Genomic DNA, 20,977 nt, shown 5'->3' on the forward strand with positions numbered 1-20,977 from the left:
TAGTGACTTTGGTCTGGAAAACCTGAGAATGTCCTGGAATTTTGCTTTTATGAAATTTAGCCACTGTGGTAAGATCTACGGTGGCAGTGTGTGGAACTGTTGAGACCATGTCAGGTTGGGATGATGGTGCAGAAAGAGCAGTGGGTGAACATTAAATTCTGAGTTAAATTGATAAAGATGATTACTTTGACATACACCTTGTTACGTGAAGGATAAGGAGAGGAAGCAATGTTATGGGCCCAAGCCTACAAGTGGCACAAGCAAATCAAAGATGGCCACGTGCTCATGTGCGACGATCCACATCGTTGCAGAGCCTGAAAATGTAAACCAAAGTTACCCAAGGCAGTTAGAAATGATCACCCGAGTTGCTACAGAAATCAGACAAGACCACAAACAGTCGATGGATAATTTGACAAACTTGTGCATCTTGCATCGTTTCATACATGCAATTCCCCATAATGATTTGAAGATGCACTGCTGGTTAGTGAGAAACTCATTTGCAGGGTGGACAAGGAATATCATGCTACAGTGTGTGGATGTGAGAATCATCAAAATGAAAATCATCTGGCAAAACACATCAAACCCAATTTGATGCTAATAGATAAAGAATATATGCTCAGTGTTTTTCAATGTCCAGGAATTGGTACATTTTGAATTCATTCCCCCCGGGAATTTACTTTTTCTGGATGTGTCTGGGAAATTTCTTGTGTTTATGGGGGGGGGGGGCTTACTATTAGTAAGTACATAGAGTGGCACCCACGGGACCCCGAGCTGGTTAACGGTTCCAAAGATGGAAGAAGATGGATGGTCATCTCAACGGCGGAAAACCTAGAGGAGTAACACCTCTCTAAAAAACCTTGTCCATCAGGCTCCGGATGGTAGCACCTCGTAAGGGCCCCTAACCAGGGTAACTGCAGATGCGGTGGAGAAGGAGTCCTTCGGTACGGCGCAGATGGCAGAAGGGGCACTACATTCCCAAGTAGTTAAAATTGGGAAAACCACTGCCTAGTCACGAGGAGGGATCCTCTGAAGACTATGGGAGAAAACCTCGACAGAAAACCAGCCATGGCCTTGAGGCTGAAAGGACTAAACAACCAAAAGGCCCCCTTTTGCTGGGCTAATCACCCGCATAGGGGTAGATGATTCAGAGAAGAAGTGAATGCCTCGGAAACCCCAGACAGATCTCACAAAGACTACAGCGCAAGAATAAGGAAACTAGAATCGGAACCTGGAAAGATACAAAATGAAAATACTTGGAATAAGCGAAGTAAAGAGGAAAGGAAATGGGGAAAAAATGCTTGAAGGAGGAAATGTATTGAGATATTCAGGAGTACCAGTTGGAAACAGCAAAATAGTGCGTAGGAATTATAGTGACAGAAGGGTAATCAGCTGGGATCCAGTAAATTCTAGAATAATAACTCTAGATATAGACTAGAAGAAAAGATTACACTGATTCAAGTATATGCACCAACCGAAGATGCTAATGTGAGAGACAAGGAAGAATTCTACACAGAATTACAATCAAAAGTGGAAAAAGCAGACAGAGGAGGGAGAAAAGTTATAATTATTGGTGACTTAAATGGAAGAGTGGGAAATGATCACTTGAGTGGATTCGGAACACTAGGAAAGTATGGAGGAGAAATTATTAAAAACGGAAATGGACAGAGAATGATAGATTTTTGCATAGAGAACGCAATGCTGATAGGAAACTCTTTCTGCAAACATAAAACAATACATCAAGTAACATTTGAAGTAGGAGAATAACTAAACCAAAGAAACATTTAAAGATGAAGATATAGAGGTATGTGGGAAGACAAGAGTAAATACAGGAAGGAAAGGAACCAGATGGTGGAATGAAGAGGTGAAAAAGGCAGTACAGGAGAAGAAAAAAGCATGGAAAAAATATATCATTATAAGAAGAGATGAAGACCCATTAGATTATTTAGAAAAAAGAAACACCGCTAAAAGAATAGTGAGAGAAGCAAAGAGGAAAACATGGGAAGAATTTGGAGAAGAAGTGGAATCACAATACAAAGAGAATAAGAAAGGATTTTGGTGCATAATAAAAGGAATAAGAGAAAAAGGTGGAAGAAGTGTAAGAAACAAAGCAAATATTCTGGAAACTCAAATTGAAAATGTGTTGAAGACATAGAAAGAAAATTTGAAAAGGAAGAATGCAAGGAACAGCAGATGGGAGGATTGGAAAACATAATAGACAAAAAAACAGGAAGGAGTAGAAGAATACAAGAGCAGGATAAGGAAGAGGATGAGAATGAGATAGGAGAGCTAGTAAAGGAAATTGAAATAGGAGAAGTTTATGAAGCAGTGAAAAGAGTAAGAAATGGAAAGGCAGCAGTAATAGATGAAATAGCTCCAGAATATATAAAATATGGAGGAAATACACTCTTGGAGGCAATGACTAAGCTGTATCAGAAGAAATAGAGAGAGGAAAAAATACCAGTAGAATGGGAAAAGAACATTATTATACCACTGTATAAGAAAGGAGACTCAACCAACTGTGAGAACTATCGTGCAATATGTCTATCCACTGTGGCACTTAAGGTGTACTCAAGAATATTTGAAGTAAGGCTAAGAAAAGAGATAGAAAAGGATATGGAAGAAGAACAGGCTGCTTTTCGTTCTGGGACACAAACACAAGATCACATATATTCCATCCGAACATTATGTGATAAATACTTAGAAAAAGGAAAAAAGATGAACGTAGCATTTTTAGATCTAAAGGCTGCTTTTGACTCTGTACACAGAGAAGAAATATGGGCAATATTAGAGAAAAGAAAAATTCCAGGAAAACTCATTCGAGTAATAAAATCTACATATAAAAGAGTAGAAGGAATAGTAAGATGTCAGACACATTTAAGTTGGAGAAAGGAGTGAAACAGGGAGATAGTTTGAGCCCGCTACTCTTTATAGTATTTATGGATGAAGTTCTAAAGATATGCAAAAGAAGAACAGCAAGAACAAAAGTGGGTAATTGGAATATGAGACTGATACATTGCCAAGCATTAGTATATGCAGATGACATAATACTAATAGCAGATACAGAGAACAAGCTACAAGAGGCGGTTACAGAATGGGCAGAAGTGCTAAAGGCTAAAATAATGACTGTAAATGCAAATAGGAAGAGGTAATTGAAAGAATACACATAATATGCGATGGAATAGAACGGAAGCAGACAGGAAGATACGAGTACCTGGGAACAATCATAAACCAGACAGGAAGAATAGAAGAGGAAGTGATGTTTTGTGTATAACTCTGTATGCTTGGGTTTCTTCCATGGTTCTGTGTAGTTTAAAAGAGCCAATAAGGTTTGAACTTTCAGCCCTCCCCCATGTGACGAGGGAGGGAGTATAAATATAGCCTCTGGCAGAGGACAGGAGAGAGTGTGTTTAGGAACTGGATAGCAGAAGGGAGAGCGATCTTCGGGCTCCAGTGGCCTCCCATGAGAAAAAGCATCCCGAGGCAGTTCTGCCGATGCTTAGCTTCCACTTGGCAGTTCTGCCGTGGGACTCAAGTTAGAGGAATGTAAATAATGTAAATTAGAGAATTATTGGAAGAATCCGAGCCTTGTTTTGTTAAATTGTAAATAAATGTATAAAGCCCATTTCTGCGAGTTTCTGCAATCACCCTGCAACATTAATTCAGTAAGTTCTTGCCTGTGATTGATTCTTTGGTTCCGAGCGCTCTGGTGAGGAACGGGATGGGAACCCAGGACTAACGAGCCTATTTAGTTGTTTATTTGGGTTTTTCCTGCCAGAAGCGGCCCGGTAAGGGTGGAGTGTTGCGGAACATATCATAAACCAGACAGGAAGAATAGAAGAGGAAGTGATGAATAGAGTAAGGAAATCTAACAATGAATATACTACCAACTAAGCCAGACCATTTTTGGAGAAAGGGAAATAAACATCAAAACTAAACTAACAGGTGGCGCACGAAAAACCGAACCCTGCCATGAGCAGATACAAACAAGAAATAAAATAAATAAAACAAATAAGAAATGCAAAGGTCTGCACTTTTTAAAAGAATAAGAAAGAAGCTAATGCAAAGGTCTTTACTTACTGAAACGATCTTGTCTTTTACAGTAGGTGCTGAAAATGACCGCCTTGTGCTTCAATGCACTGTTGTGCACGCCTTAACAATGTTATCATACACTCTGGCCAACTTCGCGGCATCAATTCTCAAAATTTCGTTACGAATATTGTCCTTCAAGTCTTCTAATGTCCTTGGATTATTTGTGTACACTTTTCCCTTCAGATTTCCCCTCAGATAAAAGTCACAAGGGATTAAGTCCGGTGAACGCGGCAGCCACAATTCTTTGCTGACAGTCCTTTCTTTTGTGAATCTTTCATGGATTCGTGAGATTGACTCGCGTGAAGTGTGACAGATCGCCCCATCCTGTTAAAAGAAAGCATATAAGCATTCATGGGGGGTAAACTTTGCATAAAATTCCTCAAAGATTCCCATATACTAATCAGTATTTACTGTTGTTTCAAAAAATATGGGACCCACAATCCGACTTGCAGACACAGCATACCACACTCCGATTTTTCTATAGTGAAGAGGTTCCTCATGAATCGCATGGGGATTGTTTGTTGACCAGTATCTCGTGTTCTGGGAGTTTACGTGTCCTGTCAGATGGAACCAGGCTTCATCACTCATGAAATACAGCAGGGGATAACAATCCACTCACAATTGTTTCAAGTAGCCATGTACGGTACTTCACACATTTTTCCTTGTCTTCCTCCTTCAGTTCTTGGACACATGTCACTTTGTAGGGCTTCAACCCTATATCGTGTAAAACACGTTGCCAAGACCTACGCCAAACATTCGCCTGTTGCGACAATTTGCGTGTAGACTTCTTAGGACTTTGGATCATTTGTGCTTGAATATCTGCAATCACAGCAGGTGTACGAACGGATGGGGCTCGATTCTTTTTTGCGTTTGCAACTGACCCTGTAGTACGCCACGTTTTCACCAAATCATGTATACCTCTCTTTGCTGGTATGGAAGTGCCAGGAAACTTATTTGCAAACATATCCTGCTTTTCCTTAAATGACCCGGTAGACACGTACGCCTCCCCTATTGCGATTCTTTGTTGAAGAGAATACATCTCACCTACACACGTCTGAACCAAGTCTTCATGGCTTTCGTACTGACAACAATAAAGTATACAGGGTTGCAACAGCTTCGGAACAATAGGTAACAATGGGTGGGAGAAAATAAACAGCTTGTACACGGGCTGGTTTTTCATTTGTTGTTTGTATGCTCGTGGTGGGGTTCGGTTTTTCGTGCGCCACCCGGTATAAGGGTATAAGTTAGTAGTAGAACCAATTCTATTATACGGAAATGAAAGCTGGCCAGTAAGAGGAAAAGAAGTAAGACAAATAACGACAGTTGAGATGAAATGCTTCCGTAGAATAGTTGGTAAGACGAGAATAGATAGAGTACGCAATGAAAGAATCCCAAGAAGAGTTAAATCAGAAGCCAATAGAAGAAAAACTGACACAAAGACAATTAAAATGGTTCGGACATGTGGTAAGAATGGACGAAGATAGAAAAGAAAAACAATTTATGGAAGCTAGAACAGAGGGAAGGAGAACAAGAGGTAGACCCCAGAAGACATTCAAAAAAGGAATAGAAGAAATAGGACAAAAGAAAGGAAATGGAATAAGGGAATTGAAGAGGATGGCAAAGGAACGGGAGAGATGGAAGTAGTGGATAAGAGGCAATCCCGACGCTTTGAGGCAAAAGGGGAAAGAGGAAGAAGAAGAAGAATTCATTCCCAAGGGTTGAGCGGTTAATAAGGAGGCATACTTTGCCTGATGCAGTGAGAGGAAACAGGTCTCATCTGTAGCAGGAGAACAACTGGATTCTCCATCATGATAATGCTCAGGTACAGCAGTCTTTCTTGGTGATTAAATACATCTCACCAGCCTCCCTGATGGCATAGTGGTAACATTGTTGGCTTGTAATCAACAGGTCCTGGGTTTGATACATGGTGGTTTGGACTCCATTTTAAGCTGTAGGTTCAGTTTAGGGATGGCCAGATCCGGATCCGGTTGGTTCCGGATCCTAAAATTTTTCGGATCCGGATCTGCGGATCCGGAATTTTCAGATTCGGATCCGGATCCAGAACTTTCGGATCCGGTACTTTCAGATCCGGATCAGGTACTTTCGGATCCGGATCAGGTACTTTCGGATCCGGATCCGGAATTTTCGGATCCGGATCCGTTTTGCCATCCCACATGCGCTTCTTTGGAAAGTAAGAATATGCTTATAACATATTGTTACCTGCTAATATACATATATATATAATATACATACTCATATATATATATATAGTGTGTGTGCGCGCGTGCGCGATTTGTAATTAATTAATACACTTACTAGGGAGGTCTAAGTCTCCCCCTCCGATTTCCATGAAACTTGGCAGGTGTATAGAGCCCCCACCCCCTCAAATGTCAAGATGAGGAGAAATTGAAGTGGGGATCTGACCCCGAAACCACGTAAATATGGCATAGGAAGAAACAGGGGGCATAGGGCCTCTATACACCTGTCAAATTTCATGGGAATCGGAGGGGGACACAGGGGTCAGATCCTTACTTCAATTTGTCCTCATCTTGACATTGGAGGGGATTTTGCCCCCTGAAACAGTTTTTAGCTCAAACAAAAAAACACGTAATTCTTCCTTCGGGCCCCTCTATACACCTGCCAAGTTTCATGGAAATCGGAGGGGAACACAGGGGTCAGATCCCCACTTCCATTTGTCCTCATCTTGACATTTGAGAGGAGGTTGCCCCCTAGAACAAATTTTTTGCCGAAACAAAAAAACACGTATTTCTTCATTTGGGCCCGTTTATACACACACCTGCCAAGTTTCATGGAAATCTGATGGGGACACAGGGGTCAGATCCCCACTTCAATTTGTCCTCATCTTGACAATTCAGTGGGTTTCGCCCTGTAAAACCGTTTTTTAGCTGAAACAAAAAAAAAAACATGTATTTCTTCCTTTGGGCCCCACTATACACCTGCCAAGTTTCATGGAAATCGGAGGGGGAAACATAAATCAAATGCCCACTTAAATTTGTCCTCATATTGACATTTGAGGGGGGGTTGCCCCCTAAAATCGTTTTTTAGCCGAAACAAAAAAACACGTATTTCTTCATTTGGGCCCGTTTATACACACACCTACCAAATATCATGGAAATCGGAGGGGGACACAGGGGTCAGATCCTCACTTCAATTTGTCCTCATCTTGACATTTGAGGGGGTTTTGCCCCCTAAAACAGTTTTTTAGCTGAAACAAAAAAACACTTATTTCTTCCATTGGGCCCCACTATACACCTGCCAAGTTTTATGGAAATGGGAGGGACACAGGGGTCAGATCCTCACTTCAATTTGTCCTCATCTTGACATTTGAGGGAGTTTTGCCCCCTAAAACCGTTTTTTATCTGAAACAAAAAAACACGTATTTCTTCCATTGGGCCCCACTATACACCTGCCAAGTTTCATGGAAATCGGAAAGACACAGGGGTCAGATCCTCACTTCAATTTGTCCTCATCTTGACATTTGAGGGGGTTTTGCCCCCTAAAACCGTTTTTTAGCTGAAACAAAAAAAACACCTAATTCTTCCTTTGGGCCCCACTATACTGCCAAGTTTCATGGAAATCGGAGGGGGACCTTTAGATAACCTCCCTTGTTAGTCTTACACTTTGTAATTATTTAACACTGCATATATTATAATGTTTTATTTTAATTTGTAAAACTGTAACTGTAGAACAATTGTATAATTTTTGTATAACATTTCTATCTTGTTATATGTGTTAAAGGTTTCATCCTGGAATGGAATGTCTCACATTTATGTGTTTTTACATTTCCAATACATTCGAATGAATACATATTCGTTTCAATGGCATTTACAAAATCACTTCGGACATTTGTGCACGAGTGTGTTAGCCGATGCGTAGCAAAGTATTTTAGGAACAACACTTGAAAAGAATTCTTGTAGGACTAAGGTGTGGTAATATTATAATGGGATTGAGATACGAAACTCTCGGATCCGGATCCGGATCCAGATCCAGATCCGAAACTTTTGGACCCGGATCCGGAACCCTGGGATCCAGATCCGAAACTTTCAGATCCGGATCCGGAATTTTCGGATCCGGATCCAGATCCGTAACTTTTGGATCCGGATTTTTCGGATCCGGATCCGTTTGGCCATCCCTAGTTCAGTTATGATTAGCCTATCTGCATAAAGTGGACTTAAAAACTAACAAATATACAGCCTATCTGCATAAAGTGGACTTAAAAACTAACAAATATACCTCACCAAGCACAGCTCTCCTTCCACTGCCTCCACAGACATTACCTGAATCCCAAACTGAAAAACATGATCAAGGGGTATTGGTTCAACTTGGTAGAAGAAATCAAACAACCATGGCATGCACTCCATATGAGTTCACCAAAAATGGCCTGCTGAACTGTTTTTGAAAAGTAGTATGTATATTCACAGGAGAATGCTATTACTTTCTTTGAATGTGATGTTTTGTAAAAGCTTTCATTTTATGTTACAAATGTTAGCACAAAAGTTTGGTTTATTTTTGACTGTACCACATACGAAATTAATAAATAGTAGTGTATTGTATTTTTTCTTGTTTTACATCACTTTCCTTCTTAATTGCAATAATGAATTGATGGAGACTCGCAAAGGAATGCCCAGAAAAGGAATTGAATTTGGAACTTGCAATGGCACAATCTTTGTGCATTACACCATATCGTGAACGCATATAGGAGTGTGGATATAGAGCTCCATGCCTCTTTATTCCCAATCTCTGTAGTTTTTCTCCCTAATACAGTATGGTTGTGCTGTAACATAAATGCTCCCTCTAAATAAAAAGCGTATGGCAACAATACATTTTCCTTTCACGTTGAGGCTCATACCAGTGTACAGCTTTAACAGTGGATTGATTCTATGTTGAAAATTCAAAAACATTAGATTGAAAACTACATATTTCCAACAATTTTTACCCTTCCATTTTTCACTATCTGCATTGATAACTGAGTTGCCGCATGGTACTGAACTTTTGATTTGAATCACCCTCAATATGTGTTATAAATCTTTTGCTAATTAAAATAATTTGTTCAGTTAAAAAGGAGTAAATGCTATACCACAAATAATTCAAACAATGGTACAAACCAAAAATTTGGTGCCACTTTAGCTCAGTTTTCTGGTCTTCACTACCCAAGGTGGAGGGGTTAATAAAGTGTAGTTTGTTTCTCCACATTTACCAATTTTAGATTTTGGTCTTGTTGATGCACATATCGCTGTATCAATTTTCAAAGGTAGGTGAAAAACTACTTAGAAACTGACCCCTATATTTTTGAATTTTTTGTCTTCATCCTAGAGAGAATTTTTTGGATTCAAAACTTCATAAAATTGGATGTTTCCAAGCAAGTTTGCTTATTTCTTTAGACATATGGAAAAATTCAACAAAATAATGAAAAATCCCATTTTTTTTGTCAAATTAGTATTTTGGCAAATTTTACAAGGTTAACATTTAGTGGCTGGACAGTCGATATTTCGACCGCTACATATGAACCCCTTAACCCATCTGCTTACCTAGTTGTTAAATCGATGGCCTGAGCTGACACACGCCTGCCTTACCTAGCCGTCGTTCCAACGGGTTGTGAAGTTCGTGCTTGTAATTCATGTTTTCCACAACAGATGGCACCAGTATGCAGTCCAATTGTGTCTTAAGCTTTGGAAAATGTCCTGCTAAATTTTTCATACCGCTGCATGTGGTTGAGGCAAATTATTTTTTTCATATAAACAAACCGTGTTTTGTCTTCGTTGCAATCATGGCTAATAAGAGACTGGTTCCTGATGCGGCTATTGAAAACTTGCTTTTTGACAGTGATGAAGAGGAAAACTTGGATTTATTTAGTGATGATGAGTGTGTCCACAGTCTTCCAGTTTCAGTGAAAGTGGAGAGGGTGAAAGTGAGGCCAGTGTGACACCTGTTGCCAAGAAACAGAAAGAAAATGAATAGAAATTGTCAGAAACTTGTACACCGAACGATGCACCAAAGAAAATACCATTTACAGGTACGCCTGATGTAAATAGTGTTGTTTTGCGATCCTTAGGGGCTTCTCCTTCAGCATGTGAGGTGCTAAAACAATTCATCAAAGACTATTTTTGGGAAAGTGTTTGCTCTGAGACAAACTCTTATGCCAACAACAATATACATTTTGATGAAAATGGTGAGGCTCAATCAAATAGTATTGATGCAAAATGGTTTCCAACAACTCCCGATGAGATAAAGGCATTTTTTTGTTTGTGTATTCTGCAACGTCCCCCCGGTTGTACACCAGTCATCACAAAGTTAGTCCGCTACTCCTTTAGTCGGGAACATGAGAATCTGCAAATCATCAGGGCTTGCTGGGTAGAAAAGAAACACAACACTGTTTTCAAAGTTAAAATGCAGTTTTATAATCGCGTATATTTCATAATCGCTTACCAGTAAAACACTAGAACATTCAATACTAACGTTGGGCAATTCCCTCACATATAGCGAAAGTCAAAGAACGTAATTAATTGCTTACTTTCAACTTATCGGCAAGAAGAAACTCGGAAACCCAAAATCTATTCTTGAATTCCCTCCGTTTCCAAGTTCTTATTGATTCTTCACCTTCACCTGTTTTTCAATCTCAGTCTGTCGTCAGGTGAGAAACATTCAGGTTGGTTCACTTCCTCTGCTGAGATGAGAAAGTGACGTCAACACGAACAGATTTTGACGTATTTATATAAACATATATAAAAGTTCCAACTACAACTGTATCAATCTAACTATAATTGTCTGTGACAATTTGCACATTATTTGAAGTAACAAACATTTTAAAAATCTTAACTTCTTACAAATATAAAACCTTAAACTCTCAGGTTCGTTACAATTGCCCCTCGTCCGGGGAAAATTTTTGAATAAATTGTAATTTACAAGTTCTGAAAAAAATTTGAGTACACAATGAAACTTTAAATACAGAAATTATCTTGACACTAAGTCAACTTCTCCAACCAATGCTTCTCTTCATTCGACAACAACTCAGAAGGAACGTAGTTTGTAGTATCCAAAACAGAATACAATCCAGGATAGTTAATCAGCCAATAAACAGTGAATTCAGGCGACGATTTATTCCATGATGGTTTAATAGAACAGCAGGCTTCAATATATCTAGTTTCTTCTCCAGAAAGACTTTGTAGAAAACGGTATAGGGTTCGATAAGTGGTGAACTGAATCAGTACTTTCCTATAGCACTTCAAACTCAACACTCTTCTTGCTTCTGGGCTTCTAGAATAATGCCTTTAAATTCCACACCAGCAATATAATAACTCCTGCTTATAGGAATCAATCCAAATATTTACTATATGAACCTTCTCTGAGAGGTCTACGGATTTATACATCCCGAGTCTATCCTCATCTTGGACCTTTCAGATGTACCGCACTAAATATATATCTGGAAAATCCTCCTTCATTTGATCAGGAGTGGTAACAAACAACACATCAACTGCATTTTTCTTAATACTTATTTCTGCCTGGTGCAGTTTTTAGAAAAAGCATACGCCAGAGGAAGTCGGAACCAAAACCTTCTTAATTGAATACTTTGGTGCTAAAATTCAGACCACCGATTTCCAGTTCTACTTGTCTACCAACTAACACACTCTTCTTGAGTCTTCCGGAAAATCTATACCAGTTTTGTATTCGGAGCCTTTTGCACTTGATTGCCAGAAAATACATTTTCGGTCAGCAATAAGAATTTACATATTATTCTTGTATTTTACGTCCCTGCGAGTTCACTTGCCTAAACGAAGAGGAGGCACATAGAAAAGGTCGACGTTTGTTTGACATGATTGAGATCACTGGTTGTGCAGAAACTCTCTAGTAGTCTCCACTGCTTCCTCCTGCTCTGAGGCAATGTCATGTCTTGGGGGGAAAGAACCACAATTGTCACCTCTACGTCGTGGAGAGTACTGTCTAGGCGGACTACAGCTACGTCGTTCTTCGTAACGCCATCTGCCTGGAGAGCTTTGTTCTGGACGAGGCCTGTAGAAATTGATTGATTTGGTGTTTTAAGTCCACTTTATGCACAGTAAGGCTAATCGTGACTGGACCTACAGTTTAAAGTGGGATCCGAACCACTATGTTCCTCCACCGTGTTCGAACCCGGGACCCCTTGATTACAAGGCAATGACGCTACCACCGCACCATCGGGGAGGCCCACCCTGTAGAAATTTCTTTGTCTTTGGTTTTGATCTTGGTTGAAACCTCTCCTGCCTGATCCTCTGTTGAATCTTCGAGGTCGTGAGAAGTTTCCTCCTCGACTCTCTGAATCCGTCTGGATATTCCGGATCTTAAAACTTTTATTGCCTGCAGCATCTTTATTCTTAGTCTTCTTTATTCTTCCAGGCATCAGGGTCATCATAAATATAAAAGTCCTTTAAGAAATGTGTCAATTCATCCACACTTCGTGCAGCGTGCGCCAGACAAAGATTCCGAATGCGATACGGCAACTGTCCAATGATCAAATTAAGTACTTCACTCTCATTAAAATTGTCAGCCAGGTTTCTATACGCTGCGTAGACACTCCAGCCAAAACTTTCTAAGTTGTCGTGGACCAGGCGAGAATATCTTCGGTTCCTCACAGCCGCTAGTTGTCTTTGTTTTGCCTTTTCTGATGCAAATTCATCCTTAAAGCGTGCGCAGAAATCAGCATAATTCACAAAGTTGTCCATATTACCAGCTAACCAATGCTCAGCCTTGCCGGTGAAAACCTGAGGTAATAATTCCAATCTCTAGTGCTCAGGCACTTGCATTAAGTCGAAACTGACATTCAATTCACGCAGATTCTTTCGGCAGATTGAGCTTCGATATCGCCTTTAAATTTCGGAATGTTCGCGATATCAGCCATTCTGGGCATCTTAAACTCTGTTCTGCGTCGAGGAGAAAACCCGTCATTACTATCCTTTTCTCTAGGCCTCTTGCATCTATCAGAAGTTGTGGTATTACCGGGGAAGAATGGGTTTGGAAGTACAACAGGAGGTTCATAGGCAGTAGCTTCTGGATTCAGTCCTCGGATTGGATCAGGCAGTATATCGGAAGAGGTTACTGGTCGAATCTGTAAATTATGGATCTTTTCCTGCAGTTCACTGACCCTACTTATAATTGTACCTGTCTGTTCCTGAATTTCTTGGCGAAGAGACACTTTCATCTTTTTAGCCTTCTCATGGAGAAAATTAACCTTTCTGCAGCTGCCTGTATTTCGACTTTCTGTTCTTGCACTATATTGTCCATGAGTTCTGTTCGTTCACCAAAGGTTTTTAAGGCTACATTAATAGACTCTACAGAACTCTTTAATTCTTGAACTCCATGTGAAGGGTCACATTCAGATTCTCTTCCAGACTGGACAATTTCGAGACAGGTTTCCATATTCTTCTTCAATTGCTCCTGTTCCTTCTCTACCCGTCCTTGTCGAACTGTTAAGAACTCTAGCTGTTCTTCCACAATTTCCTTTACCCTTTCGTCCACCTTTTCAGTGACTTTAATACTAAGCTTTTCTATCTCTCCTCTGATGCTCTCTACCTGTTCAAGTTTGTGTTGAGAGAATAGAGCCTGTAACTCTGACCTTAGTTTTATATCTTCCTGTATCCTCCTTTCTTCCTGGTTTTCAATCAATGCACGGAAAATATCTAAGTCTTCTTTTCTCTTTCTCTCTTCCTCTTTCCTTCCTCTTTTTTTTCTTCTTTCTCCTTTCATCTTCCTCCTCTTTCTCTTTCCTTCTCTTTTCATCTTCTTCCTCTTTATCTTTCCTTATCTTTTCTTCTTCTTCCTCTTTCTCTTTCCTTCTCTTTTCTTCTACAGACTCAACTATGAGTTTAAACTCCATCATCTCCTTTTTTCGAACTTTCTCTATCTGAGCCATCTCTTTCTTACGCTGTTTCTCCTTCTCCTTTTCTTTCTGGTTTCGTTCTGCTTTATCTTTCATCAACCAATCAAGTAGCCAGTGATCTGATGAGGGTTTGGTAGGAACACTCGTTTCTGGTTCTGTTTCTGGTGCTGACAAGCATGATGTGCATCGCATCTCTTTATTTGATACCGACGTTACTTCCTGCCCATCACAACTACTATGAAACCTCTGCAAACATTGGCAACACTGGAAGAATTCCCTGTCATTGCAAAGATCATCACAGCATCCAAACTTGGTTTCTGCATCCATTGTCGTTCTGCCTCTGCTTCGCAGATTCATTCCTGTTGCATCTTTCTCCATTCTACAACACCGTCTATGGCTCTTCCCAGTTAATACCTTCACTATCACACTTTTACCTTTGTGAATTCCAAGGACTATCACCTTCGTGAATTCTATGGACGAACACTTTCAGTATGCACTAAATCGGGCATCACGTTTAAATTGCTAAAATAATTTGCACTCGAGCTCCCACGATTGTACCAAAATAACTGTGCACTCAGCCCCACGTTGGTGTGCCAAAATAAGTATGCAACGTCCCCCCGGTTGTACACCAGTCATCACAAAGTTAGTCCGCTACTCCTTTAGTCGGGAACATGAGAATCTGCAAATCATCAGGGCTTGCTGGGTAGAAAAGAAACACAACACTGTTTTCAAAGTTTAAACGCAGTTTTATAATCGCGTATATTTCATAATCACTTACCAGTAAAACACTAGAACATTCAATACTAACGTTGGGCAATTCCCTCACATATAGCGAAAGTCAAAGAACATAATTAATTGTTTACTTTCAACTTATCGGCAAGAAGAAACTCAAAAACCCAAAATCTATACTTGAATTCCCTCAGTTTCCAAGTTCTTATTGATTCTTCACCTTCATCTGTTTTTCAATCTCAGTCTGTCGTCAGGTGAGAAACATTCAGGTTGGTTCACTTCCTCTGCTGAGATGAGAAAGTGACGTCAACACGAACAGATTTTGACGTATTTATATAAACATATATAAAAGTTCCAACTACAACTGTATCAATCTAACTATAATTGTCTGTGACAACTTGCACATTATTTGAAGTAACAAACATTTTAAAAATCTTAACTTCTTACAAATATAAAACCTTAAACTCTCAGGTTCGTTACAATTCTTCAGTCGCAGGTAAAGAAAGAAAGTTTACAAAGCTACTGGAGCACCAGAAAGATTACTGAAACACCATTTTTTGCCAGTGTAATGCCTTACAAAAGGTATTTGTTGACTATGCACTTTTTACATTTTGCAAATAATGATGATATTCGCCCTGGAGATAAATTAGGAAAGATTAGGAAACCCATGGAGTACCTAAATAATATATTTCATCAAATGTACACTCCAGAACAAGACATTGCTATCGATGAGAGTCTGGTCAAATGCAGAGGTAGGCTTTCGTTTGTGCAATACAACCCCAGCAAGAGAGCTAGATTCAGCATAAAATATAAAGTATACGAGTCTTCCAGTGGTTACTGCTGTGAGTTTCAAATATATACAGGTAAAAAAGTCTCCCAAGAAAAATTACCTGAGCATGAAATAATTGTACTTCAATTGATGGAACCCTTGCTTCACAAAGGTTACACATTGTACCTAGACAACTGGTACAACTCCCCAACACTGTGTGATAAATTGGTAGCTGCAGATACAAATGTTTTGGGTACAGTTCGTCTCAACAGGATAAAGATTCCTAAAGAATTAAAAAAAACTACAACTAAAGAAAGGTGAAGCAACTGCAATGTACAGCCACAAGATGATTGTCATAAAGTGGATGGACCGTAGAGCAGTATCAATGTTGTCTAATGCATGGTGATATTTACATGACTAACACACGTAGACAGAAAAACCAACAACAAGGGTATGCGTGGGGTGGACAAGATGGACCAGCAACTAGCCTCATTCCCAATTATGCACCGTTACCTAAAGGCCTACAAGAAGATATTTTTCTACATGCTAGACTTGACACTGTATAATTCTTATGTCATGTACAGAAAGATTACACATGTGAAAAATCTGAAGTACAATGAGTTCAGGCTGTTAGTGGTGGAACAAATGTTTGAGGAACTTGAACTACCTGAATATGCACGAAGAGGATGCCCGTCAAGTGATTCAAAGACTTCAGAGTGCCAACTGGGCTCATTTTCCTCCGCAGATCCCTCCAAATCCTGTGAAACAAAACCCATCAAGGCAGTGTAAAGTTTGTTCAGCCCACAAGAAGTCCAGCAGTAGATGGGAATGTGAGAAGTGCAAGGTTGCACTACTTATGCCTGAATGTTTCAAGGAATATCACACAAAACACCATTACGATGTATGTTTCTTAAACTTGTAATTCCATTATACTTCTTTTCCCATTTACTATAATCTAGTTTTACACTACTAGAAAATTTCATGTGGATATGGTAAATAGATTAGGAGAAATTGACATTTAAATTCAGCACTGCAGAATCAGCGAGCGGAGAGGAAAATTAAATGGTATTTTACAGATTTTGAAGTGGCATTTAAATGGTAAGAGGATGGGTTAACACCAGATGGTCGATATTTCAACCAGCAGCACGTGGCAACAATTATAAAAAACTACACACAATATTTCAGTTCTGTCTTTTTTTCCTTTAGTATACATATGAAGATATGACATACTCGAATTACAAAACAATACATCTATTGTTACTGCTATTAACAAGCAAAGTTTGAAAAGGTCCTTTGTTTCCCTTTGTTACTGCCATATTAAAGGATAGATTTCTAAAAGTGTAAGTGTAACTTGTAAACTACTGCATCTTTTTTTTTTTTTTTAAAAAAAATGTTCAAGCAAGAATGAATAAAAAGCAACATTTTAACGTCCGACAATTAAGGATTCATGTCGAAATTTGACCGAACACATGTTAGCACAATTAGCAGCAATAAATGTGCCATTTCTTGAAAAGTATACACTGTATTTCAGTTGTCTTTTTTGTTCATTAGTTTACATATAAATGTATTATATACTAGAATTACAAAACAATACATCGATTGTTACTACTATTATTAACAAGTGCAATTTCAAAAAGCTCTTTGTTTCCCTTTTGTTAATATGGGATAAATTGAAGATAAAAGGCTATAACTGCTGAACCACTGCATCTTTTTGAACAATTTAAATTCTAAATGTAAGAATCAGTAAAAAGCAATATTTTAAGTAACATCCGACAATTGAAGGGTCCAGGAGGGAAGCAGGGGCAAAGGCCCAAATTTCAAAATTTTTCTGTAATTACACAAAATTTCAGTTTTTTTCTCGCAAAGTTGCGGCACATGCATTACATATCCTTGTAGAGTGGTCTTTTGTCATGCTTCCCTCCAAATTTGGTCCATACAGCATCCATAGGGCCAATTCTAGAAGCGAAAGTCCGGACATTGTCCCGAAGCTGTCAACACTGCCGCTTTATATAATGTTATTATTTTTTTACTCAAGAAGTATCAGTCTGATTTCAACGAAAACTTTGCTCGGTTATAGGAATGTACCACCACTACATACTACATTTTTTCATTCACTTCGGACTATTGAGGGGGGATAAGGGTATTGCTATATGCCATTTTTTAAAAAAAAATTCAACTTTCTTCTTCGTTTAACACTAATTATTGGGAAGCACAATATATAAATTTTACCTCCGCTCAAAACCTGGTCTTTAAGAAAGAAAAAAACAAATTTCATCTGTCTACAACAATTAGTTGTTGACTTTATACTTCGTCGCAAGTTTGAAAAGCTCACACTTGAAAATGCACCGGTTTGAACAAGAATACAGGTTCACAAGAGATCTGGCAGCTAAAGGTTAAAGAACAAGAAACTTTGTGTGTGCATGTGTAAACTTCAGCTGTTGAATGCATTGTCTGACATGAACATGTCTATAAAAAAAATGGGCGTTTTTATTTTGTTTTCTTTCAGGATCATAATTTTCATAAATGGTAAATATTATTTCAGCAAAGACAATTCCTAACAGATACACAGATGACCAGTTTGAATTCTACACACTATTTTTCTCTGAAATGATCGTTTTTGCATTTGTGGAATCAAAATTGCATTTTCAAGAAAATACCTACCATTTGAAATTTCCCAAATGTTTCCCTGATCCTGGTACTGATATTTTGAAGTTCCACAGAACTGCAACTGATTTGCAAATAAATACGAAATGTGTAAAGGTGCTCCTTCACTTGCAGGGCAAAATCAGATTTGTTCTCACTTATTTTAATGAGAGCTGGTGTACTTATTTCTTGCCAGTCTATGCTAGTTCTTTAGATGCCATTGCTCATGTCGTCTGCTTTACCACAGTACAACAAGGGGAATAAGCTGTAACATGCAGAGGCTGTCGACCTTTTCAACAGCAATGCTACAAGCTTTTGGCAGCGGCTGTAGCCAGTTCGATGACATGGTTTGTTTTTGGTGACAAGCATTGTACTGTCTGCAAGCCAGTACAGTTGTACCATTTGCTCTATACTACAATTGGTTTTAATTTCTTTTTTTAATCTTTCATTACAACACATGGGTAGTCAGCTGTTTATATGACAGTTGTACTTCACCTGTATCTAAGAAATTGAGACATTGCCGTATAAAATGGAAGCTAATTTAACATACTTTAGTGTTAGTTGTTCTATTTTGATGATTTGGGTTGGAGGTTCTTGGCATGCTCTTCATTGACCCATAATGTTGATGTAGACACTTTCATCTTTACACAGATTTTTTGTATTTTTCTTTACAGGGAGTGTGATATTAAGAACCTTACAAAAACTGTCCAGGTTGGTCCAAATGTCTTGCTGAACTACATAGAAGCAGTGCAGAAATATGTTCAGTCATTAGCTATATTCAGTGGAGAAGATGAGTAAGTCGTTTGTCATCTTCAGTGTAATATAATTTGTTAAATATAAATAGTGTGTTTGTGTATAGTTTTTTTCTCCCTGGAAGTACAGAATTAGTACTTTTTCATGGTCTATGATAAATAATATTACACAACTAAGACTGTAATTTTAATTTTATAATAAGAATATATATTTTTAATGAAGTATTTGAACTTGTAACAATATTGATTACTGAATTTTCCTGGCCCTTCTTAAACTTATTCATACCTGTGCAAGTAAATTTTCTGTGATGAGCTGTGGGAAATGGCAAAATTAACCTTCATGCAGTGGACAGTCAGTATTTCGACCAGTGCAGCATGGCTGCAATTAACATGTCATTTCCTTGAAAACTACACACGATATTTCAGTTCTGTCTTTTTTTTATCTTTAGTATACATGAAGGTATTACATACTCGAATTACAAAACAATATATGCATTGTTACTATTATTAACAAGCATCTTCGAAACATTCCTTTATTTCCCTTTTACTATGGGATAAATTGAACTCCTCAACCACTACATTAAAAAAAAATTGAATGCTGTAGTCCCCCCTCCCAATTTGGGCATGAGCATTACATATCCTCAAAGAGTGGTCCTTTGTCATGCTTCCCTCCAAATTTGATCCATTCAGTATCCATAGGGCCAACATTAGCTAAGTTCCAGATATTGTTTCATAGGCTGGGAACACTACTGTTCTTATACATTATTATTTTTTAGCCAAGAAGTATGTTTTCAATGAAACTGTATGGTTGTAAGAATATATCACTGGCACATATTTTTTTTTTAAAAAAAAATCTTCTTCCTTTAACATTACTTATTGGGAGGCACAATGTATAAATTTTACCACCACTAAAAGCCCAGTCTTTAAGAGAACAAAACAAATTTCATCTCTCTGCAACATTTAGTTCCAGAGCTTTTTGTACTTTGCTGCACGTTTGAAAAGGCTCAGTCTTCAACAAGTTTTCCCTCCTGCAAGGCTCTGCCGTGTGAAGGTTAAAGAGTAGATTCATTGCTTCAAAGAGGGATGAATGTGTGGTGATCTTTTTTACAACAGTCTCTCATCAAGTAAGGCTGTCAGAAAAATATGATGTAAAAAATAACAAATTTACAATTTGAACAATCAAAAATGAAGTGCGAGAATTGCACACAGTTTCATATCAATTGGTTCAATTTTGAATTGTGGAACATTGTGATCAGTACACTGAATTACATTTTATGCTATTATGTTTTTATATCCATCTTACATTAAAAAATGAAAAAAAAAACATTACATTTGTGTTCAAGTACTTTTCAGAGCATCATTGTCGAAAGAAGGGGAGTATTTCTCGTTCAACTTTTCTGACATTACTAGCCATGTAATCTAAAGAATATAGTTTTTTTTTTATTGAGCTACCAAATTTTTAGACTGTTTTTAATCATATTTGGTCCCAGATATTAGCATTGAACAAACTGCTAAAAATCTGAATATTGGCTGTAATATAGCAGAGAGAGAGATTCACTTAACTATCTTACGGCATGTGCTGGATATTGCATGCTCCTGCCCATTATCTGCATCCCCAAATGGGAAGTCTTCTGCCACTTGGAGAATGAGTGCAATGTCACCAAATTGAACAACTGAGAAGTCCAAATTCTGTAGTCTGGTGACTACAGAAACAAAGTGATAGGCAAAATTGCTGGGACATCTTTCTTCCTCCCTTGCGATAAAAGGGGTGAAAAATGGCAAAGAGCTTCGCCACTACTTTAGCACCAAGATAATTGTTGGCTTTGGAAAATTTGCAATCATCATCTCCACCAACTGATTCAAACATTTGACACTGGCACCACTGCTTCCAGGCCAGAGCTTCAAATATGGTGGGGGATCAATATTCCTTGCATTTCAGCAGCTGAACAGAAACTCTTCTGTTAACTGCCTTCCTATTTACCAGAGAATTAAAAAAAACACATTAAAACAATGATGGACTAGAAGGAAGCAGGAAGGTAGAAAAGAAAACTTTAAAATTACTTACATGGGACCATATTTTTCTGTTAATTTGCTAATTATGGAAATTACACAATATTTACAAAA

At 38.5% G+C, this 20,977-nt stretch overlaps 1 protein-coding gene across 1 annotated transcript in view; it reads left to right on the forward strand.

Moving 5' to 3' along the window:
- Positions 1-18,899, forward strand: part of LOC145985590 (uncharacterized) — an 84,139-nt gene extending 65,240 nt beyond the window's left edge. Inside the window, exon 11 of the mRNA XM_083119660.1 lies at positions 18,776-18,899. Within this exon, the coding sequence (XP_082975786.1) occupies positions 18,776-18,899 (124 nt within the window). The remainder of the gene's footprint in view (positions 1-18,775) is intronic.
- The last annotated feature ends 2,078 nt before the right edge of the window (positions 18,900-20,977 follow it).

Source organism: Lepisma saccharinum, chromosome 3, assembly GCF_977018435.1.
Source record: "Lepisma saccharinum chromosome 3, izLepSacc3.1, whole genome shotgun sequence".
Taxonomy (NCBI): domain Eukaryota; kingdom Metazoa; phylum Arthropoda; class Insecta; order Zygentoma; family Lepismatidae; genus Lepisma; species Lepisma saccharinum.